Source organism: Somniosus microcephalus, chromosome 1 (assembly GCF_052327205.1).
Source record: "Somniosus microcephalus isolate GS21.2 chromosome 1, FLI_Smic_1.0, whole genome shotgun sequence".
In the NCBI taxonomy this organism is placed as follows: domain Eukaryota; kingdom Metazoa; phylum Chordata; class Chondrichthyes; order Squaliformes; family Somniosidae; genus Somniosus; species Somniosus microcephalus.
The window spans coordinates 444759488-444780160 of NC_140987.1; the positions used below are offsets into that span (position 1 = coordinate 444759488).

At 47.2% G+C, this 20673-nt stretch overlaps 1 protein-coding gene across 2 annotated transcripts in view; it reads left to right on the plus strand.

The window, feature by feature from the left end:
* Nucleotides 1–2525: 2525 nt before the first annotated feature.
* commd5 (COMM domain containing 5) overlaps nucleotides 2526–20673 on the plus strand; it is a 47291-nt gene continuing 29143 nt past the window's right edge. Inside the window, exons 1-4 of one of the 2 annotated variants that reach the window (XM_086001867.1) lie at nucleotides 2526–2699; nucleotides 8542–8651; nucleotides 12131–12291; nucleotides 12674–12702. In XM_086001867.1, coding sequence (XP_085857993.1) covers nucleotides 8543–8651; nucleotides 12131–12291; nucleotides 12674–12702 — 299 coding nt within the window. In that variant the 5' untranslated portion in view covers nucleotides 2526–2699; nucleotide 8542. The remainder of the gene's footprint in view (nucleotides 2700–8541; nucleotides 8652–12130; nucleotides 12292–12673; nucleotides 12703–20673) is intronic. The other variant, XM_086001876.1, reaches the window with a different exon arrangement.

The following is a 20673-nucleotide window of genomic DNA, read 5'->3' on the forward strand; positions in this document are numbered from 1 at the left end:
CTTACTGTCGAAATCTCGACTCCGAGTAAGACTCTAAAACACAAGCAGTACCGTCAGATTGTTAGTTTAATTTTTACTTGCACAAGGGGAGAGCTTCCTGGACAAAGGCTAGGCCAACAACTCCACCGAACATTAGTGAATGCAGCATATTTATACACTCAAACAAGCAAGCGTTCCATAAATCACGTGTAATGGTATTGTATCATTTTAAACAAATTAAGAGTTTGCACAAGGACAATCAAAAATGTCAGCAGGACAGAAATATCTCCAGACAAGGTTAGTTAATCATATATTCTGTCAGGAGGTTCTGTCTGAATCTTGTTACCAAAATGATTTACTTACTCATGTCTGATCATCTTGTTACCAAGATGATTAGCTTACTCAATAGTTTTGCTTCTTTGTCTAGCGACAATCATTAATAGTTTATCTATTCTATAGCCTTATGCCTCCCTTGTGCTAGTGAGTTAATTATAGCTGTTATCACATCCTCAATGTGGGTGGGTATTATGAAAGATCTCTTGGTCCTGGACACGTTGTGACGCATTTAGTTTTTCTTGCTTTAGCTACAACCTTTGTTCTTTTACTTGGCCATTTTATTGTACCCAGCATGCTAAGCATAATGTCAATTTCTACACCACTTCCTTGTTCAAAGACAGTTCAGCTCTTCCCCATCCCTCTCTCTTTTCAAATCAAATCAAATCAAATCAACTTTTATTGTCATTGTTAGTGCACAAGTGCAGTACAGTGAAATGTAGGCTTGCAGCTCCCGAGAGTGTACATTTAGATTAAGACATTTAAACATTCAACATACATTTGGCTTGTAATACATTAACATAAACATAACCATAATAAAGTGCATTGGCAGATGTGCAGGCTTTAGAGTTTATTTGTGGAGTTCAGTAGGATGACAGCCCTGGGAAAGAAGCTGTTCCTAAATCAGGTCCTACGGGTGCGAATGCATCTGTAGCGTCTCCCAGATGGCAGGAGGGCGAACAGACTGTGGCTGGGGTGGGTAGGGTCTTTGATGATGGTCCGTGACCTCCGTAAGCAGCGTTTCTGGTATATGTGCTCTATGGTCGGTAGCCGGGTGCCGGTAATGCGTTGGGCAGTTTTGACTACCCGCTGCAGGGCTTTCCGGTCATAGTAGCTACAGCTGCCATACCATACTGTGATACAGTTTGTCAGGATGCTCTCTATTGTGCAGCGGTAGAAGTTAGAGAGGATCAGGGGTGACAGGTTACATCCCTTCAGCTTCCTTTCATCTCCCCTCAATTGTGCTCCTTCTGAGTCCAACTACTAAGTGAAGTGATTACGGCCACTACTTTCTGGCAAGTTTGGTTCTCCTGAGAACTCCTACTGACAGTAGGCAGAGGCCCAAATCACTTTCAATGGCAGAAAAACTGGATTAGGAGTGGTATTGGGGAGAGAGGTCCCAGTCTGTGCTGATTTTCACCTGCTAGAACCCCCCATGTCAAATGCAGATGATTGTCATTATTATGAACCCAGGTGGTGTTTGTCTCTCTGGAGTGGGGTCATGCTCCATGTCTGGAGTTAAGACATCAATGTTTTTGCAACAGTCTGAAGCAGAAGCTGCCAAAGGCACTTTCAATATAAATACACCTTTAGGTGGAGGGTAAAGCTGCCTCTATTCTGTCTGAATAGAGCAAACTGCCCTCTCTTGTAGCAGAGATATGATTGTTTTATTATCCAGTAACTGTGGGGTTTTATTTTTGACCATGCATTAACATTACCAGGAAACCACTGAAATGTTTTATTCCCCAATGTGTGTATTTAATAATTACTCTTGCAATGCATGTATGTAGCCCTCTCACCTCTGAGTCTGAAGGTTGTGAGTTCAAGTCCCTCTCCAGAGACTTGAGCACAAAAGTCTAGGCTGACACTCCCAGTGCAGTACTGAGGGAGCGCTGCACTGTCGGAGGGGCCGTCTTTCAGATGAGACGTTAAACCGAGGCCCCGTCTGCTCTCTCAGGTGGATGTAAAAGATCCCATGGCACTAGTTCGAAGAGCAGCAGAATTACCCCTAGTGTCCTGGCCAATATTTATCCCTCAATCAACACAACATGAGCTTATTGAATGGCGGAGCAGGCTCGAGGGGCCGTATGGCCTACTCCTGCTCTTATTTCTTATGTTCTTAAGTAAAACAGATTATCTGATTGTTATCACTTTGCTGTTTGTGGGAGCTTGCTGTGCGCAAATTGGCTGCCGCATTTCCTACCTTACAACAATGACTACAGTCTAAAAGTACATCATTGGTTGTAAAGCGCTTTGAGACGTCTGGTGGCCGTAAAAGGTGCTACATAAATGCAAGTCTTTCTTTTTGTTTCAGTAACTGTTGTGGGGGGGGGTTATTTTGACCATGCATTAAAATTATTACCAGGGAGCCGTTGAAACTTTTTTATTCCCCAATGTGTGTATTTAATAATTATTCTGGCATTAATAATTCCAAAGTTGCAGCTATCCCCAGGGGTTGAGGGTTAGGGAATGGGGCTGCTCTCTGCTGCCGCCCTAGCGGCTGGCGAGAGGAGGCGCGGTGGTGAAGCGAGGCAGACGGCGGGACGGACCGGACGTGAGGTCACCAGCGGGGCGGAAGTGAGCCGGTGTCGGCAGGGAGCGGCGAGGGGCGCAGGGCAGGTACGGCGAGCAGAGGCGGCCGTTTCGCGATCCGTGCGGTGCCTCAGGTTGTGCTGAGCTGTGAATCCTCCTGGTGCAGTGGGGCCTGGGGGTGGGGTGTCCAGGTAGCCATGGTGGGAGGCCCAGGTAGCCATGGTGACTGGGAGGTGCCCAGGTAGCCATGGTGGGGGTGCCCAAGTGGCCACGGTGGGGGTGCCCAGGTAGCCATGGAGGGGGTGCCCAGGTAGCCATGGTGGGGGTGCCCAGGTAGCCATGGTGGGAGGCCTAGCTAGCCATGGAGGGGGTGCCCAGGTAGCCATGGTGGGGGTGCTCAGGTAGCCATGGTGGGGGTGCCCAGGTAGCCATGGTGGAGAGGTCCAGGTAGCCATGGTGGGGGTGCCAAGGTAGCCATGGTGGGAGGGTGCCCAGGTAGCCATGGTGGGAGGGTGCCCAGGTGGCCATGGTGGGAGGGTGCCCAGGTGGCCATGGTGGGAGGGTGCCCAGGTGGCCATGGTGGGAGGGTGCCCAGGTGGCCATGGTGGGAGGGTGCCCAGGTGGCCATGGTGGGAGGGTGCCCAGGTGGCCATGGTGGGAGGGTGGCCATGGTGGGAGGGCGGCCATGGTGGGAGGGTGCCCAGGCGGCCATGGTGAGAGGGTGCCCAGGCGGCCATGGTGGGAGGGTGCCCAGGCGGCCATGGTGGGAGGGTGCCCAGGCGGCCATGGTGGCCGGGGAGTCCCAGGTAGCCACGGTGGGGGGGCCCAGGTAGCCACGGTGGGGGGGCCCAGGTAGCCATGGTGACCAGGAATTTTTTTTTGATCAAAAGCCTTTTTGTTTTTTTCTTCCTTTCAGGTGTCAAGGATGGCAACAAGCTTCAACAACTCTTGGACACCGACGCCCCTCTGAAGCCTCCCTTCCCTTCACTTTCCTCTGACCCCCATCCCTTCTTCCTATCTCACTTCTTTGCTGTGCTTTCACCATCCCCTCTCTGACCCCGAACGGTCAGTCCTCTGCACCACCCCCACCCCCCCCCATTAATTTTGCTCGGCGCGACACTGAGCTCTTTTTCCGTTGCCTTTGTCTCCGCACCCACTTCTTTGGCCAGGAGTCTTCCCCCCCCCCCCCCCCCTCCCCCCCCCCCCCCCTCCCCCCCCCCCCCCCCCCCCCCCCCCGCAGCACAACGGACCTTTTCTCCCGTTTTCAGAATTCTCGTTCTACCTGGACCCCCTCCCTCTGGCCTCTTACCCTCTCTAGATCACAGTTCTGATGAAAGGTCATCAACCTGAAACGTTAACTCCTGTTTCTCTCTCCACAGATGCTGCCTGACCTGCTGAGTATTTCCAGCATTTTCTGTTTTTATTTCTTTTTGTATTGGTTTCCGGGATGTGGGCGCCGCTGGCAAGACCAGCATTTATTGCCCATCTGTAATTGCCCTTGAGAAGGTGGTGGTGGTGGTGAGCCGCCTTCTTGAACTGCAGTCTGTGTGGTAAGGGTACTCCCACAGTGCTGTTAGGGTGGGAGTTCCAGGAGTTTGACCCAGTGACGATGAAGGATCGGCAATATATTTCTAAGTCAGGATGGTGTGTGACTTGGAGGGGAACTTGGAGGTGATGGTGTTCCCATGCGTCTGCTGCCCTTGTCCTTCTAGGTGGTAGAGGTCGTGGGTTTGGGAGGTGCTGCCGAAGGAGCTTTGGCGAGTTGCTGCAGTGCATCTTGTAGATGGTACACACTGCAGCCACGGTACGCCGGTGGTGGAGGGAGTGAATGTTCAAGGTGGTGGATGGAATGCCAATCAAGCGGCTGCTTTGTCCTGGATGGTGTCGAGCTTCTTGAGTGTTGTTGGAACTGCACTCATCCAGGCAAGTGGAGAGTATTCCATCACACTTATGTCATGTACATGATCCCCCTCAGCCTTCGAGGGTCTGGGACTGCAACTAAATGGCAGCCCTTTGGCCCTCTGTATTTATACATTGTGGGGAGGGAAATGCTTCTAGCTTTCCAATAAGACTAGGTGTCAGTCAGTGGGTAGCACTCTCTGACTCAGAAGGTTGTGGGTTCAAGTCCCACTCTAGAGACTTGAACACAAAAGTTTAGGCTGACACTCCGGTGCAGTACTAAGGGAGCGCTGTCTTTCAGATGAGACGTTAACCCAAGGCCCTGTCTGCTCTCTGAGGTGGGCGTAAATGATCCCACGGCACTATTTCGAAGAAGAGCAGGGGAGTTATCCCTGGTGTCCTGGCCAATATTTATCTCTCAGTCAACATCACTTAAAAAAACATTATCTGGCCAATATCATGTTGCTGTTTGTGGGAGCTTGCTGTGCCCAAATTGGCTGCTGTGTTTTCTACATTACAACAGTGGATACACTTCAAAAGTACTTTATTGGCTGTAAAGGGCTTTGGGATGTCCTGAGGTTGTGGAAGGCGCTATAGAAATGCAAGTCTTGTTTTATTAAGACTTTTTAAACTTCTGGAGTGCAAATTGGTGTGAAGTTGCAAATTGCTTCAAGTAAAAAAGAAAGGACTTGCATTTATATAGCACCTTTCATGACCTTAGGATGTCTCAAAGCGCTTTAGGAACAGGTGTAGGTCATTGAGCCCCTTGAGCCTGTTCTGCCATTCAATTATATATTATTTTTGAGGGCAGCAGAGAGCAAGACATTTCTTTTCAACTAGCTTATGGCTGACCTGTGTCATAACTCCGTTTTCCCACCTTGGTTCTGTAACCCCTGATACCCTTACCTCACAAAAATCTGCCAATCTCAGTTGTGAAATTTTCAATTGACCCCCAACAGCCAATGAAGTACTTTTGAAGTGTTGCCACGAATGTATGAGCCTCCCTCGTCCAGGGAGCCTGGATCCTCCTCCTTGCTGCTGTCCCGTCGGGCAGTGACACGAGCTTCACATTTTACAGCCTAACTGCAGCATGAGTGCAAAGTGTGAGGAGAGACGGTTTAAAATTAGCAGTGGGATTCCAGTGGGGAGGAAGAATTGCTGTTTTAAGTATCGGCAGCATTTGGAGTGCGGAGCAAGAGCAGGTAAGAAGGCGCTGGTTGAAATGAGAATACAGCGAATATGCAATTGTAGATGTCAGTTAACATGATGGTGAGAATTTTGGTGGATGGAAGCTTCATGATGTCTTTTGAGGGTTATGCATTTTTGGGTGGAATATTGAGGGATGCTTATAGATGCAGGTACATGTGATGGCTTAATTGCCGCAAGTCTTGGTTGTGCTCCTTCGGATGATATTTTTGTTGGTGGAATCGCCCAAGGATGTAGTGCGCTCTAATAGCCATCTTAAAGCATTGAAGGAACAGTTGCTAGGAGGCCTCGCCTGGAGACTGGGAATGTAAACACTCACTCGTACATCCATGGCGTTCTTTGTCTACCCTGATTGTGTCGCAGAGATGCAAGCAGTTGTTGCTGAAGCTCTCTCAATGCTGGAATCACCATTGCGTGGGATGTGGGGTGTGTACATGCTGTGGTCGAGAGACTGGTGGCGAGGCACTCTCCCGTTTTATGCTGAGTTCTGCCAATCATCATCCTGCCCGTGAGGAATTCCTAGAAACTGCCAACTCCTATCTATTGTCAGTCGTCCAACGACCGACTACAGGAAACTCTTTTTTATCCGGCACCGACGGGACCGGCGTGGTGCTGGTTTATCAAGAAGTCCGGATTACAGAGAGGTATAGTAAAAGGTACGAGAGCCCCGTACACGGTCACAGATCCAGGCATCCCTGTTGCATAGCAATAGGTGCAGGAACCCCGGCCACAGACCAAGCGTCCCTGTTGCATAGCAACAGGTGCAGGAACCCCGGATACACAGCCACAGATCCAGGAACTGCCACTAATATGAAGTAAAACTTACCTGAACCTACTCCTGAATTTTGCCGGTTAACAGAGATTTCCGGTTATTTAGGTGCCAGTAAATCAAGAGTTTCCTGTAGTAATGATAGACCTGTTGAAGGGCCTGTATCAATAGAGTCTCTACAGTCAACTTGACTCAAGAGGGTAGGCCTGGTACTGGCAGAGTTAGTAATTCAACAGCCAAGTCAGGATGCTTCTGATGATTTATCAGAGGCTTGAGTCATTAATAGGATCTGGAGCTTTAGATCTGTCACTGGGGGGGCTGAGATTCTTTTGACTCCAGATAATTCTTCAAGTCAATACCCTAACGGGTGAGATCATCTAGAGCAATGAACAAGCCATGGGTAGCTTACCAGTGCTTTGTGCTAGTAAGCTATGGGAGCTTAGCTGGTTAAACTCCCATCTGTAGTCCTGTACGCCAGTGGTCCCTAAGCCTTGTTCTTGCCAATCTGTGCCTAAGTTCTCCTGACTTGGGTAATTGTGGTGTGTTCCTGCAGGGCGAGTGAGCAATCCATATTGGGTCAGCAACAACTCTGTGGAGTCTTCAGTAGGTTGGTTTTCGTTGTGATTGTTTCAAAGGAAACGCTATTGTACTGGGACAACCAGACTAAAGGGGTACGAGTTTCCGCTCGGTTGCGCTGTTTTTTTTTCAGTGCAATTCGCCCGAAATCGGCCAAACCAGCGCAAAAGATCGAGGAATTTCCTTCGCAAATTATGTCCAGCGCAAATCATATTTGCGCGATGTTTTGAGGTTTAAAGGAAGCCAGCCACACCTCCAGATCGAAATAATCACCATGGCAAGTTTCCGCTAATTGTGCCTGTTTTTGGGGGCCTTCAAGAAAGCCCTTAAAATGAAGCTTTTTTTTTTCTTAGCGCCAAGATAATAATCGGCACCTTTTTAAATATTAATTATTTGTCCTAAGAAACTGACTACTGTACACCAATATCAGTGGAAAATGGCTCTGTATAGTTTTTTTAAGTCATTTTCAGTGATTTGAAATCGGGTTGCTCACAGGTGGTGGACTAGACACTCAGTAAAAATACCTATTTTTGGTGATAAACCCATTTACAGCTGTATTAATCAAACTGCACCAGTTTACCACTCTTAAATACATCAAGGAATATTTTTAAATGCGATAAAAGAAAAACAATTGCGCTCTATTACGCTGCCCGATTGCGCTGGTTCACGGGAGATTTTATGTTCGGCGATATGCAAATGAGCTTGAGCAGAAACTTGAGCAAAAATTACTATTCAGCAAACTGGTGCACTTTGTGCCCGGATTGCCGATTGCACCCAAAGCAGAAACTCTGCCCCTCTGTTTTATGTAGAATTCAATCCTGTAAGCATCACATGAACAATTAAACGGATATGGAGCAATCCTAAAGTTTACGGCAATTCATTCAATGACTCAAAAGCCAAGGGCAGCAGGCACACGGGAACACCACCACCTCCAAGTTCCCCTCCCAAAGTCACACACCATCCTGACTTGGAAATATATTGGCCGTTCCTTCATCGTCGCTGGGCCAAAATCCTGGAACTCCCTCCCTAACAGCACTGTGGGAGTACCTTCACCACACGGACTGCAGCGGTTCAAGAAGAAGGCCCATCACTGCCTTCTCAAGGGCAATTAGGGATGGGTAAAAAGAGGTGATAGGGTGGATAGAGAGAAACCATTTCCTCTGGTGGGGGGAGTCCAGAACAAGGGGGCAAAACCTTAAAATTAGAGCCAGGTGATTCAGGAAGCACTTTTTCCACACAAAGGGCAGTGGAAACCTGGAACTCTCTTCCCCCAAATAGCTTGAGGTGGGGGTCGATTGAAAATTTCAAAACTGAGATTGAGAGATTTATGTTAGGCAAAGGTATTAAGGGTTACGGAACCAAGATTAGTTGATGGAGTCAAGGTACAGATCAGCCTTGATCTAATTGAATGACGGAACAGGCTGGAGGGGCTGAATGGCCGCCTTCTGTTCCTACGTCCCTGTCCCATTCCGTCGAGTTGATTCATAGAAAGTGGTCTCATTCAGTGTGATTTTTGTTTGCTTTAGCATGTCCCACAGAAGTTGTTTCCTTGGAGCCAGAACACCTTTGGAAGTTGACTTGATGGTGAAACAGCTGAAGGATTTAGACAAAGAAATCTTCAGAAAAATACTCAAAGGTAAATATTGACATTTATATGACCTGGGATTGTGATTTGTCAAAACAAATGGGTGTCAAATGATTTTTTTTCTGGTGTTTATAAAAAATTTCAGATTGCTAGTTATAATATGTCTAAAATATATTCAGTGAAACCTGTACAAACGGACATCTGCAAAAAAACGGACACTTACTGAGAAACCCAAAGAACTTCCATGGTAAAATATACAAGAGGCACGCAATGCTCCCTGTAATTTGTTTTGGTCCAGCGCGGTTCCTTTAAGAGGCTGCGCGGGCCATTCGAAATTCCACGCATGCGCTCTTCTTACATTGAAAAGCCGGCTGCGTGGATTCCCTGGAGCGCTGCGCAGCTTGCAAGAAACATTGGAGGCCCTCGTAAACCATGGACACTCGCAAATTATGAACTACAGACAGTATTCAATGCACCAAACCCTTTTACAACTTAAAACACGGGACACAGGCTGTTGCATAGCTGCTGTATCTGGAACTTTTACTGGGTCGGGATCACTGATGCTTTCCCTTGCAGCTTACTTCCTTTCTGCCCCCCCCACCCACCCCCAACCCGAATTCTCGTGAGGTCAGTGTATGCTGGCCCGCGTGAGGCAGCAGTGGGTTTTGTGAAAGAAACGGCTTTTGTGGAATGGCGAGCTCTTTACCCAGCACCCATAGCGACAGAGAAACCGCTCTATCTCTGGGACTGAATGCTGGCACGGCTCTGTCCCCGGGATAGAGCTGTTTCTCTGACGCTGTGGATGCTGGGTACAGAACGCCCCATTCTACTGAGAATTTTTACAGTATGTACGCTGACCATTTTGAAAATAATGGACAGTTGATGCTAGTCCTTAAGGTGTCTGTAATTTATAGGTTTCACTGTATTGGCTGCATGTCATAGTTGATGTGTTTGCATTAATAACCTCTTGACTTTCCTCTTTCGTGTCAAATGCCCCTTTTCCCCCCTCAACATCTTTTGACTCGTAATCTACGCTGACACTTCAGGACTTAAACAGGGATAAGCTGCACTATCAAAGTCTTTTGGATTGGACAATAAACTGAGGCCCTGTCTGCCCCCCTCAGGTGGACATAAAAGATCCCATGGCACCATTTCGAAGCAGATGCATAGAAACATAGAAGATAGGAGCAGGAGTAGGCCATTCGGCCCCTCGAGCCTGCTCCGCCATTTAATGAGATCATGGCTGATCATCCAAATTCAGCACCCTGTCCCTGCTTTCTCCCCATATCCCTTGATCCCTTTAGCCTTAAGAAATATATCTAACTCCTTCTTGAATATATTTAATGAATTGGCCTCCACTGCCTTTTGTGGTAGAGAATTCCACAGGTTCACCACTCTCTGGGTGAAGAAATTCCTCCTCATCTCAGTCCTAAATGGCTTACCCCTTATCTTTAGACTGTGACCCCTGGTTCTGGACTCCCCGCCATCAGGAACACCCTGCATCTAGTCTGTCTAGTCCTGTTAGAATTTTATAAGTTTCAATGAGATCCCCTCTCATTCTTCTAAACTCCAGCGACTATAAGCCCAATCGATCCAATCTCTCCTCATACGTGATTCCTGACATCCCAGGTATCAGTCTGGTGAATCTTCGCTGCACTCCCTCCATGGCAAGAACATCCTTCCTCAGATAAGGCGACCAAAACTGCACACCATACTCAAGGTGCGGTCTCACCAAGGCCCTGTACAACTGCAGCAAGACATCCTTGTTCCTGTACTCGAATCCTCTCACTATGAAGGCCAACATACCATTTGCCTTCTTAACCGCCTGCTGCACCTGGATGCTTACCTTCAGCGACTGGTGCACAAGGACACTCGGGTCTCATTGCACTTCCCCTTCTCCCGATCTATTGCCGTTCAAATAATAATCTGCCTTCCTGTTTTTGCCACCAAAGTGGATAACCTCGCATTTATACACATTATACTGCATCTGCCATGCATCTGCCCAATCACCCAACCTGTCCAAATCATCCTGGAGTTTCTCTGCAGCCTCCTCACAGCACACACGCCCACCCAGCTTTGTGTTGTCTGCAAACTTGTAGAGCAGAGGAGTTCTCCCCAATGTCCTGAACAATATTTATCCATCAAACAACATCACTAAAACAGATATGCAAAAGCAAGATACTGCGGATACTGGAAAGGTTCATTGCACCATTTCCTTCTCTTAACTTGTTCTTCGCAGATCCTCAAAACCATGGACCCCTTAATCCGCGCTCCCTCCCTGATATTCTCTTCCTCCCGTTGTCTCTTGCACTCTTCCACCTGGCTGGCATTATTCAGCTGTGAATACTCAGTGTCAGCTGTGGCTCAGTGGGCAGCGCTCTCGCCTCTGAGTCAGAAGGTTGTGGGTTCAAGTCCCACTCCAGAGACTCGAGCGCAAAAATCTAGGCTGACACTCCAGTGCAGTGCTGAGGTGCCATCTTTCGGATGAGACGTTAAACCAAGCCTGCTTTCTGAGGTGGATGTAAAAGAGCACTATTTCGAAGAAGAGCAGGGGTTTATCCCTGGTGTCCTGAGGCCAATATTTATCCCTCAATCAACATCACTAAAGCAGATGACCTGGTCATTATCACATTGCCGTTTGTGGGAGTTGCTGTGCTCAAATTGGCTGCCGCGTTTCCTACATTACAACAGTGACTACACTTCAAATAGTACTTCATTGGCTGGAAAGCACTTTGGGACGGCCTGAGGTCGTGAAAAGGCGCCATATAAATGCAAGTCTTTCAGTTTTTGAAAAAAAATCTGAAGTGCAACTTTCTGGAGTGGAGTGAAACAAAAGTATTGTCATTATTGAAGATGCTTGTTGCTTTTCGTGGGGCAGGTTGTACAGTGCTTTCACTCGGCTGATTCCGGAGGTGAGGGGGTTGACTTATGAGGAAAGGTTGAGTAGGTTGGGCCTCTACACATTGGAATTCAGAAGAATGAGAGGCGATCTTATCGAAACATATAAGATTGTGAGGGGGCTTGATCGGGTGGATGCGGGGAGGATGTTTCCACTGATGGGTGAGACTAGAACTAGGGGGCATAATCTTAGAATAAGGGGCTGCCCTTTCAAAACTGAGATGAGAAACTTCTTCACTCAGAGGGTGGTAAATCTGTGGAATTTGCTACCCCAGAGAGCTGTGGAAGCTGCGACATTAAATAAATTTAAAACGGAGATAGACAGTTTCCTAGCTGATAAGGGAATTAGGGGTTACGGGGACAGGGCAGGGAAGTGGACGTGAGTCTAGATTCGGATCAGCCATGATCCTATTGAATGGCGGAGCAGGCCCGAGGGGCCGTATGGCCTACTCCTGCTCCTACTTCTTATGTTCTTATGTTATGTTCATGGTGTTATCTTGAAGCAATATGTGAGAATTCAAGTGCTTTTTAAAGCATGATGTAAACTAATGCATAGGGACAAAATTTTCTTGAAATAGCCAATTTTATATTAAATAAAATCGTACTGTAGTAAGCATGGTTGTCTCCCGTAGCGGTCGTGAACGCGCTGGAAGGAAAAGACTCCACAGAGGCTGTGAGGAGCATCACCGAGACGCAGAGCCTATCTGAGGAGCAACTGAGTTGTATCCTAGCGGGCATGTACACGCTGCTCAGCGAAGCTCTGCGGCTACCGCAGTCTTCCCTCAAACCAGAGGTGAGTGGTGCTTGCGCTGTCGGCGTAGGTAAGAGTGGGGTAAAAATCCAGTCCTGCACACTGAGGCAGCTCCACCTGCATTGTGGTGGTAATGGGGAAATTCCACTGGAAGCCTGTAATTACAACACGTGTTTTGAGGGGTGGCAAGGTTTTTCAGGTTAGTGGTATCGTTGGGTAAAACAACTGCAGACTAGATGAGTTATGCAGGTTATGTGCTCATCATTATCAGTATTAGGATGTTGTGTGTGTGTGTGTGCGTGCGTGTGTAATTCTGCAACATCCCTAGATAAATACTGTTGATTTGATGTAAATTGTTTCTGATCAAAGATGTAAATGGTTGATGTAAATGGTTTCTGATCAAAGTTTTATTTGATTTCTTCAGGTTTTTAAGGATGATCTAAGGGACCTCAGGTAATTATTAATATTTTCCCCTTATTTTGAGGATGGCATTTAATAGTGAAACAAATACTAAAAGTTGCTCTTTTCTTGCATTCCTTTAATGAGTTCATTACCTGTGAGTTCCTATCGATGGTTTGAACTGTGTATCTAAGAAAGTGAGAGATTTGTTTTGCCTGCACTGTGGTTCTTGTAAACTTTCAGTGCTTTCCCTGCAGTGTGACGTGTGGGTTTGACAGCGAATTGTGCGTTTAGATTCACTGCAGTGCATTACCACACGAGGAAGTGTAAAATAACTTGCCCGAGCCTCTGTACGGCAAGATTTGAGCATTCCCAATTTTAATCGCTCTACCATTGGCGGCAGCCATCCCTTCAGCCGCCTAGGCCCTAATCTCTGACATTCCTTCCTTAAACCTCTCCGCCTCTCCACTTTTCTTTCCTCCTTTAAGACTCTCCTTAATACCTCTTTCACCAAGCTTTTGGTCACCTGCCCTAATATTGCCTTATGTGGCTCGGTGTCAAATTTTGTTTGATGACGCTCTTGTGAAGCGCCTTGGGATGTTTTACTACGTTAACAAAATTTCCCTTCGGTAGTATAGGCAAGTGTTACAGACATGATTTAAACCAGCAGGGTGTGTTGCTCCCAGTAAATGGGAGGGTGCGTTGACAGAAGCAACTGAAGTGCTCGAGCTGCTGTCAAAGGGGCTGCACACTCCCGTCAGTAACGATCGCCCTGCTTCTGACACCAGTGTACACGTCCGAGGTGGCCGTTGTTTGGCCTTGGACAGTGGAGTGGCTGATATCTGCTCCCAGAGCCCGGGGTAACCGGTTTCACTTGTGTTGTCCTCCAGCGATCGTCTCTAGTCACCGGGGAAGACCGTGAACCCTGGCCAAAAAAAAAAGTTGCATGTGCAGTTATTTAAATGTAGATCGGGTGTGGTAGAAATTGCCCCTAAATATTAAATGAGATGCCTGGCATTGCAGGACGAAAGTTGTTGCATTTGCCAAGCACCCTTTCAGGTCCTCCGAGGTCTTGGCAAGCAGAACTGTAATCAAACAATGGGCTGCCTTTAAAGAGCAGATGGTTTGGGTACAGTCGAGGTACATTCCCACAAGGGGGAACAGTAGGACAACCAAGGTCAGAGCTCCCTGGATGATGAAAGAGATAAAGAGTAAGATGAAGCAGAAAAAGGGTGCGTATGACAGATGTCATGTTGAGAATACAAGTGAGAACCAGGCTGAATACTGAAAGTTCAGAGGGGAAGTGAAAAAGGAAATAAGAGGGGCAAAGAAAGAGTATGAGAATAGACTGGCAGCTAACATAAAAGGGAATTCAAAATACTACTATGGGCATATAAATAGTAAACAGGTAATAAGAGAAAGGGTGGGGCCGATTAGGAACTAAAGAAGAGACCTGCGCATGGAGGCAGAGGGCATGGCTGAGGTATTAAGTGAGTACAGGAAACTCTTTGGTATCCGGCACCGACGGGACCGGCGTGTTGCCGGTTGATCAAAAATTCCGGATGACGGAGAGGGTTATCTACCGAGGCTATTTTTAACAAAGAAAAATAAAAAAATTTTAAAAATGTGCAGTATACAGTAATTGGGTACTCACCTACAGAATGTTGTGTTAAATGGATGGTGGAAGATGCTTGATTAAGTACAGTACTGCCAGTTGAGGGTAATGCAATGCGATGACTACCAGCAGTGTGGGAGACACACAGTACCCCTGTAAAATGGCGGATCAGAAGAGACTCCCGGCAGCGCGGGAGAGTCAGACTCCTGTTACAGGGGTATTGAGGTGTTCCGACTTCCGACAGCGCCAAGAAGCTGAGTAGTGGCAGTTTGGAGAACTACCCCCACTGATTAACTCAGCCACTGCGGGAGACTCGGACTCGGCAACATTGCTGGTTATTGAGGTGTTGTTTTCGGAGTGAGAATTTTGCTGGTTAATAGAGAATTCCGGATATTTAGGTGCCGTTTAAACAAGAGTTTCCTGTACTTTGTATCTGTCTTCACCAAGGAAGAAGATGCTGCCAAAGTCATAGTGAAAGAGGAGGTAGTTGAGATACTGGATGGGATAAAAATTGATGGAGGAGGTGCTAGAAAGGCTGGCTTTTTACTTAAAGTAGATAAGTCACCAGGACCGGATGGGATGCATCCTAGGATGCTGAGGGAGGCAAGGGTGGAAATTGTGGCGGTACTGGCCAAAATCTTCCAATCCTCCTTAGGGGCTGGTGCCAGAGGACTGGAGAATTGCAAATGTTACGCCCTTGTTCAAAAAAGGGTGTAAGGATAAACCTAGCAACAACAGGCCAGTCAGTTTAACCTCTGTGGTGGGGAAGCTTTTAGAAATGATAATCCGGGACAAAATTAACAGTCACTTGGACAAGTGCGGGTTAATTAAGGAAAGCCAGCACAGATTTGTTAAAGGCAAATCGTGTTTAACTAACTTGATCGAGTTTTTGATGAGGCAACAGAGAGGGTTGATGAGGGCAATGCGGTTGATATGGTCTACATAGACTTCCAAAAGGCGTTTGATAAAGTGCCACATAATGGGCTTGCCAGCAAAGTTGAAGCCCATGAAATAAAAGGGACAGTGGCAGCTTGAATGTGAAATTGGCTAAGGGACAGGAAACAGAGAGTAGTGGTGAACAGTTGTTTTTCGGATTGGAGGAAGGTACACTGGTGTTCCCCAGGGGCCGGTACTAGGACCACTGCTTTTCATGATGTATATTAATGACTTGGACTTGGGTGTACAGGGTACAATTTCAAAATTTGCAGGTGACACAAAACTTGGAAGTATAGTGAACAGTGAGGGGGATAGTGATAGACTTCAAGAGGACATAGACAGGCTGGTGGAATGGGCAGACATGTGGCATAGAAACATAGAAGATAGGAGCAGGAGTAGGCCCTTCGAGCCTGCTCCGCCATTCAACGAGATCATGGCTGATCATCCAAACCCTAGCACCCGGTCCCTACACCGACAGCCATCCCACCCAAGCCCTATCCCCGTAACCCCACGTATTTAATCCCCCCTAACACTAAGGGTCAATTTTTTTATCATGGCCAATCAACCTAACCCGCACATCTTTGGACTGTGGGAGGAAACCGGAGCAGATGAAATTTAACGCAGAGAAGTGTGAAGTGATGCATTTTGGTAGGAAGAATGAGGAGAGGCAATATAAACTAAAGGGGGTGCGTGAACAGAGAGACCTGGGGGTATATGTGTTCAAATCGTTGTAGGTGGCAGGGCAGGTTGAGAAAGCAGTTCAAAAGGCATACGGGATCCTGGACTTCAGAAATAGAGGCAGAGGGCTGGATTTTATGAATGGAGACGTGTTGGAGGCAGGACTGCTGCTTGCTGGGTTTCAGTCCCGCCTCCATCAGCTTCTGGCCAACCAGTGGGATTTTCCCCTGATTGACCTTGTTAAGCAGGCTCAGCAGGCCAATTAGGGGGAAGTCAGTGACAGAGCACGTCAACGTCTGACGTGTCATCTGTCAAGAATTTTTGAAAGAAGAAATGTTATCGTTTGACAGCTCTGTAAAACTGTCAAACACTGACATTCTGTGTAGTTTGATGAGTCCTTGTGTTCAGGACTCAGCAAACCTTTCTACTTTGCAGAAATCAGCTGGCTGTTGGATCGGAGGATGCAACAGCCAGTCTGTGATCTCTACAATGGAGATGTCGGGACTCTGGCTCCACAGCGGCTGAAGGCTGTTGGTAGAAACAAAAAGGTAAGTTAACATTTTCTAACACTTTGCATTCACCTCACATACTTACCACTCCACACTTGCACCCATCACTCACCTCTACATCGCACTTTCAGACCCCTCCGACCCCCGCAGACCTCCTACACCCTGGCGGGGTTCTCCTAGGTTGGGAAGCTCGCACTTCAGGGCGAAAAATGAGGATAATCCTATTTTCTGCTTGTTAACGGGCAGTTAATAGGCTTTAATCCCTTCCCGCCTCCAAGGAGATGGGACCCGGGGCGGGGCGGCTTCCCGCCACCTGGCAAGAGAGCACGGAGGCCACTTTTCCGGCAGTCCCGCCTCCTCTGGGCTGGTAAAATCCAGCACATCAAGTACAAAAGCAAGGAAGTTATGATGAACCTGTATAAAACACTGGTTTGGCCTGAACTGGAAGACTGTGTCCAATTCTGAGTACCGCACTTTAGGAAGGATGTGAAGGCCTTAGAGAGGGTGCAGAAAAGATTTACAAGAATGGTTCCAGGGATGAAGGACTTCAGTTACGTGGATAGACTGGAGAAGCTGGGGTTGTTCTCCTTAGAGCACAGAAGGTTGAGCGGAGATTTGATAGAGGTGTTCAAAATCTTGAGGGGTCTGGACAGAGTAGATAGAGAGAAACTGTTCCCATTGGCGGAAGGGTCGAGAACCAGAGGACACAGATTGAAGGTGATTGGCAGAAGATCCAAAGGCGGCATGAGGGAAAACTTTTTTACGCAGCGAGTGGTTAGGATCTGGAATTCACTGCCTGAAAGGGTGGTGGAGGCAGACTCGATAGTGGCTTTCAAAAGGGAATTGGATAAGTACCTGAAGGAAAAAAAATTGCCGCTCTATGGGGAAAGGATGGGGGAGTGGGACTAGCGGAAGTGCTCTTGCAGAGAGCCGGCACGGGCTCGACAGGCCGAATGGCCTCCTTCTGTGCTGTAACCATTCTATGAGTCCATGACCCCAAAGTTCCCCACAGCTTTCAAATTAAGCTACTGGAACTTTTGCCTTGGGCAGAGATTTGAGACTTTGGGTTATATTGATGGCCCCTAGTTATGCTCCTCCCCACAAGTGGAAACACTCTCTGTCTACTCTATCAAAACCTTTCATAATTTTAAACTCCTCTATTAGGTACCCCTCAGCCTTCTCTTTTCAAGAGAAAAGAGACCCAGCCTGTTCATCCTTTCCTGATGCCTCCATTTTCAATGTATCAAAAAGCATTGAGTTTTATTGCCGGTACTTTATAATTCTGAAAAGTAGCCTATCTTGGCTCTGCAATCCTTAATCACCTTACTGCACATTATCCAAGCATTCATTTTTGTGATTAGTGCTATAAAAATTGTTAGGAAAAACTCCTGATTAAGCAGTCATACCTGTGAATGTAACTTTATTTTTTAACCAAGGCAAAAGTTTATTATTAAAATGCGTCAGCCAAAACAATCACTGGCTTTGTTCCAGAGAGGTAAACTTAGTTATAATGGGCCAGAATTGCTGGTAAAATAACGGCAAGCTTAATGGCACTCGCTGTTGTTAACGTGTGAAATGTCCAGCAGCTTGAAGCAAGGAAGAAATGCAAATCACCACGAGTTGCTGACCAATTTGTGCCGCTCCGCCATTAGCCTTGCGAAAACGCCATCGCGCCTTCTACATCCCCGTGAGTTTCAAGAAATTGCTGTATTTGCATATTAATTACCCGTTAAACTCACCGCAGAATGTTAGGGCTAGTAAGTACCCTTTTAATGGCGAGATTTATGTTACGACAATACCACTCGCCCTCTCCGGCCCAGAAAGGGGACAGTTGAAGCTGTGGAATCTCATTCCTAAAAGTAGTAAATTCTTGTTGGAGATTTTTTTAAATAAAAATTTTTACGTTTTTTTTTCTTTTCCTCTGTCTCTTTTTTTTCTCTCAATCCAATCTTCCTTTCTCACACTTTTTTCTCTTTCTGTATGTAATTTGACTCTAATTCACCCTTCTCCATCGTTCCTGTTTCTTTCTCAATCCCTAAATCTCATTGTTTAGGGAGATAGACTGTTGGCCCCATTGGTCACCAAGGTCCCAGATGCCCCGTTGCCCTCGCCGCCCCGTTATCAGCTCGCGCTTCCAGCAATTTGCAGTGCAGAACCTTTTGAACTGAAGAGTGTGGGTGGGGGGGAGAAGAAGAAAGAAAGACTCACATTTTTATATAGTGCCTTTCACGACCACCGGACATCGCAAAGTGCTTCTACAGCCAATGAAGTACTTTTGGAGTGTAGTCACTGTTGTAATGTGGGAAACGCAGCAGCCAATTTGCACACAGCAAGCTCCCACAAACAGCAATGTGATAATGACCAGATCATCTGTTTTTGTTGTGTTGATTGAGGGATAAATATTGGAGAACTCCGCTGCTCTTTTTTGAAATAGTGCCGTGGGCTCTTTTACGTCCACCTGAGAGAGCAGACGGAGCCTCAATTTAACGTCTCATCCGAAAGACGGCCCCCCCCCCCGACAGTGCAGCACTCCCTCAGCACTGCACTGGAGTGTCAGACTAGCTTTATGTGCTGAAGTCCCTGGAGTGGGACTTGAACCCACAACCTTCTGACTCAGAGGCAAGTGTGCTACCCACTGAGCCACAGCCGACACGACGCTGACAGAGGAGTCTAACTCCACGAAATACCCCGCTCCAGCAAATTCCGGGCCTATGAATATTGGCGCCCCCGAACAGCGCAACTTTTATTTCTACACGACTGCAAGCCACCTTTTTTTAAGATATTGTTATTAATTTTGTGGATGGAAAATCTGTAGAGGATGCACCAAGCAAGCTGTGAACCTTTAGTGCTGCAGAGCAGAGCTGTGTTCAGCATCCAAAAAATGTACCAGGTACTTTTGGTGATCATACGCTGCCCAGTGACAGGATAAAGAGATTTTATCCATCAGCGTCCTTTTACCTGTATAAAAATCGCGGATGCCAGGAATCTGATGTGACACAGAAAATACTGGAAGTGCACAACAGGTGTGGCAGTATCTGTAAAGAGGAAAGAGAAGTTCTGACGAAAGGTCAACGACCTGAAACCTTGTGTGGTGCAAAAATGTCACCGACAAAAAAAAGGCAGGAAGCGGTCGCCTTTAAATAGCGCTCCCCCAGTCCCTTTCTGACAGCATAACGCTCCCCTCAACCTGTCATTGCTAGCGGTAAGGCAGGGGGCGCCACTCAATATCCGATCCGGGGCGTTGCGCACTCGACTGACGTCACGATCTGCCGGCGCAGGAGATCGTGGCGGTAGTGTTTAGTGCCGCCGCAAAATGTCTAGTTAATTTCGCGAGCGGCGTAAACATTACCGCGCCCGGGCGCTAGTTGCTTTGCGCCCCATTAGCGCCCTCTTAAGGTGCTAACGGGAGGCACAAACCAACTGAATTTTTCCCCCTAACTCTCTCGGTTTCTCTCTCCACAGATGCTGCCCGACCTGCTGAGCATTGCCAGCGTTTTCTGTTTTCATTTCATATTTCCAGCAAACGCAGTATTTTGCTTTTTGTGTCGGAAAGACGAGACCGTTTTTGGTGGAGATCCTTTTTTTTTTTGTCAGACCCGACAAATCGGGTCTCCACTTGAAGTGTTATCCTGTTTTTGTCTTTTCATAGCTGCTGGTGGTCCTGCTGTGTGCGGTGTTCCCGTTAAGCTGCGGGGCCGCGCGACCACGCAGCTGTCTGGAGCTCTGCCGCACGTGCTATTAAAGAGGGGAAAAAAACGCACGTGCGCGGGAATTTGAAGGCTGTTAAAGTGGCCGCGCATTCCCCCCAAAAAATTAAAGGTGACATTGCTGTTGTGCATTTTCTGTTATGCAACAAAAATGATGCACACAGAAGGTCAGCAACTGAAAGTTAATTGCAGTAGGAGTTTTCAGTACCTGTAGCGAGAAGACAAGTTAGTGTTTCAGGCAGGGTCCTTCGGGGCTGAAAGATGAACAAACGTTTTAATAGAATCAGGAAAGAGGCGAGAAGAAAAGGAGCTAACAAATGCACAAGAAAACAACTGATACTGCAGTCAGTTTTCTGTTCTTAATTCCTTATTTGTACTGCCCAAGAGTACCAGCAGATGGCAGAGGACCTGGACTTCTCTGTGCTCTGGCACTCTAGGTTAGGTATGAAGATTATTTAGTTTCAAAAGAACTTAACAGCGATGCTTTGCAAATATTTGTGCTGTACGGCGATAGCTAGTAAGATTTTACAATGATTATGCCCCTCCCATTTCATTTCCAAAATGTGCCAGGAAATAATTT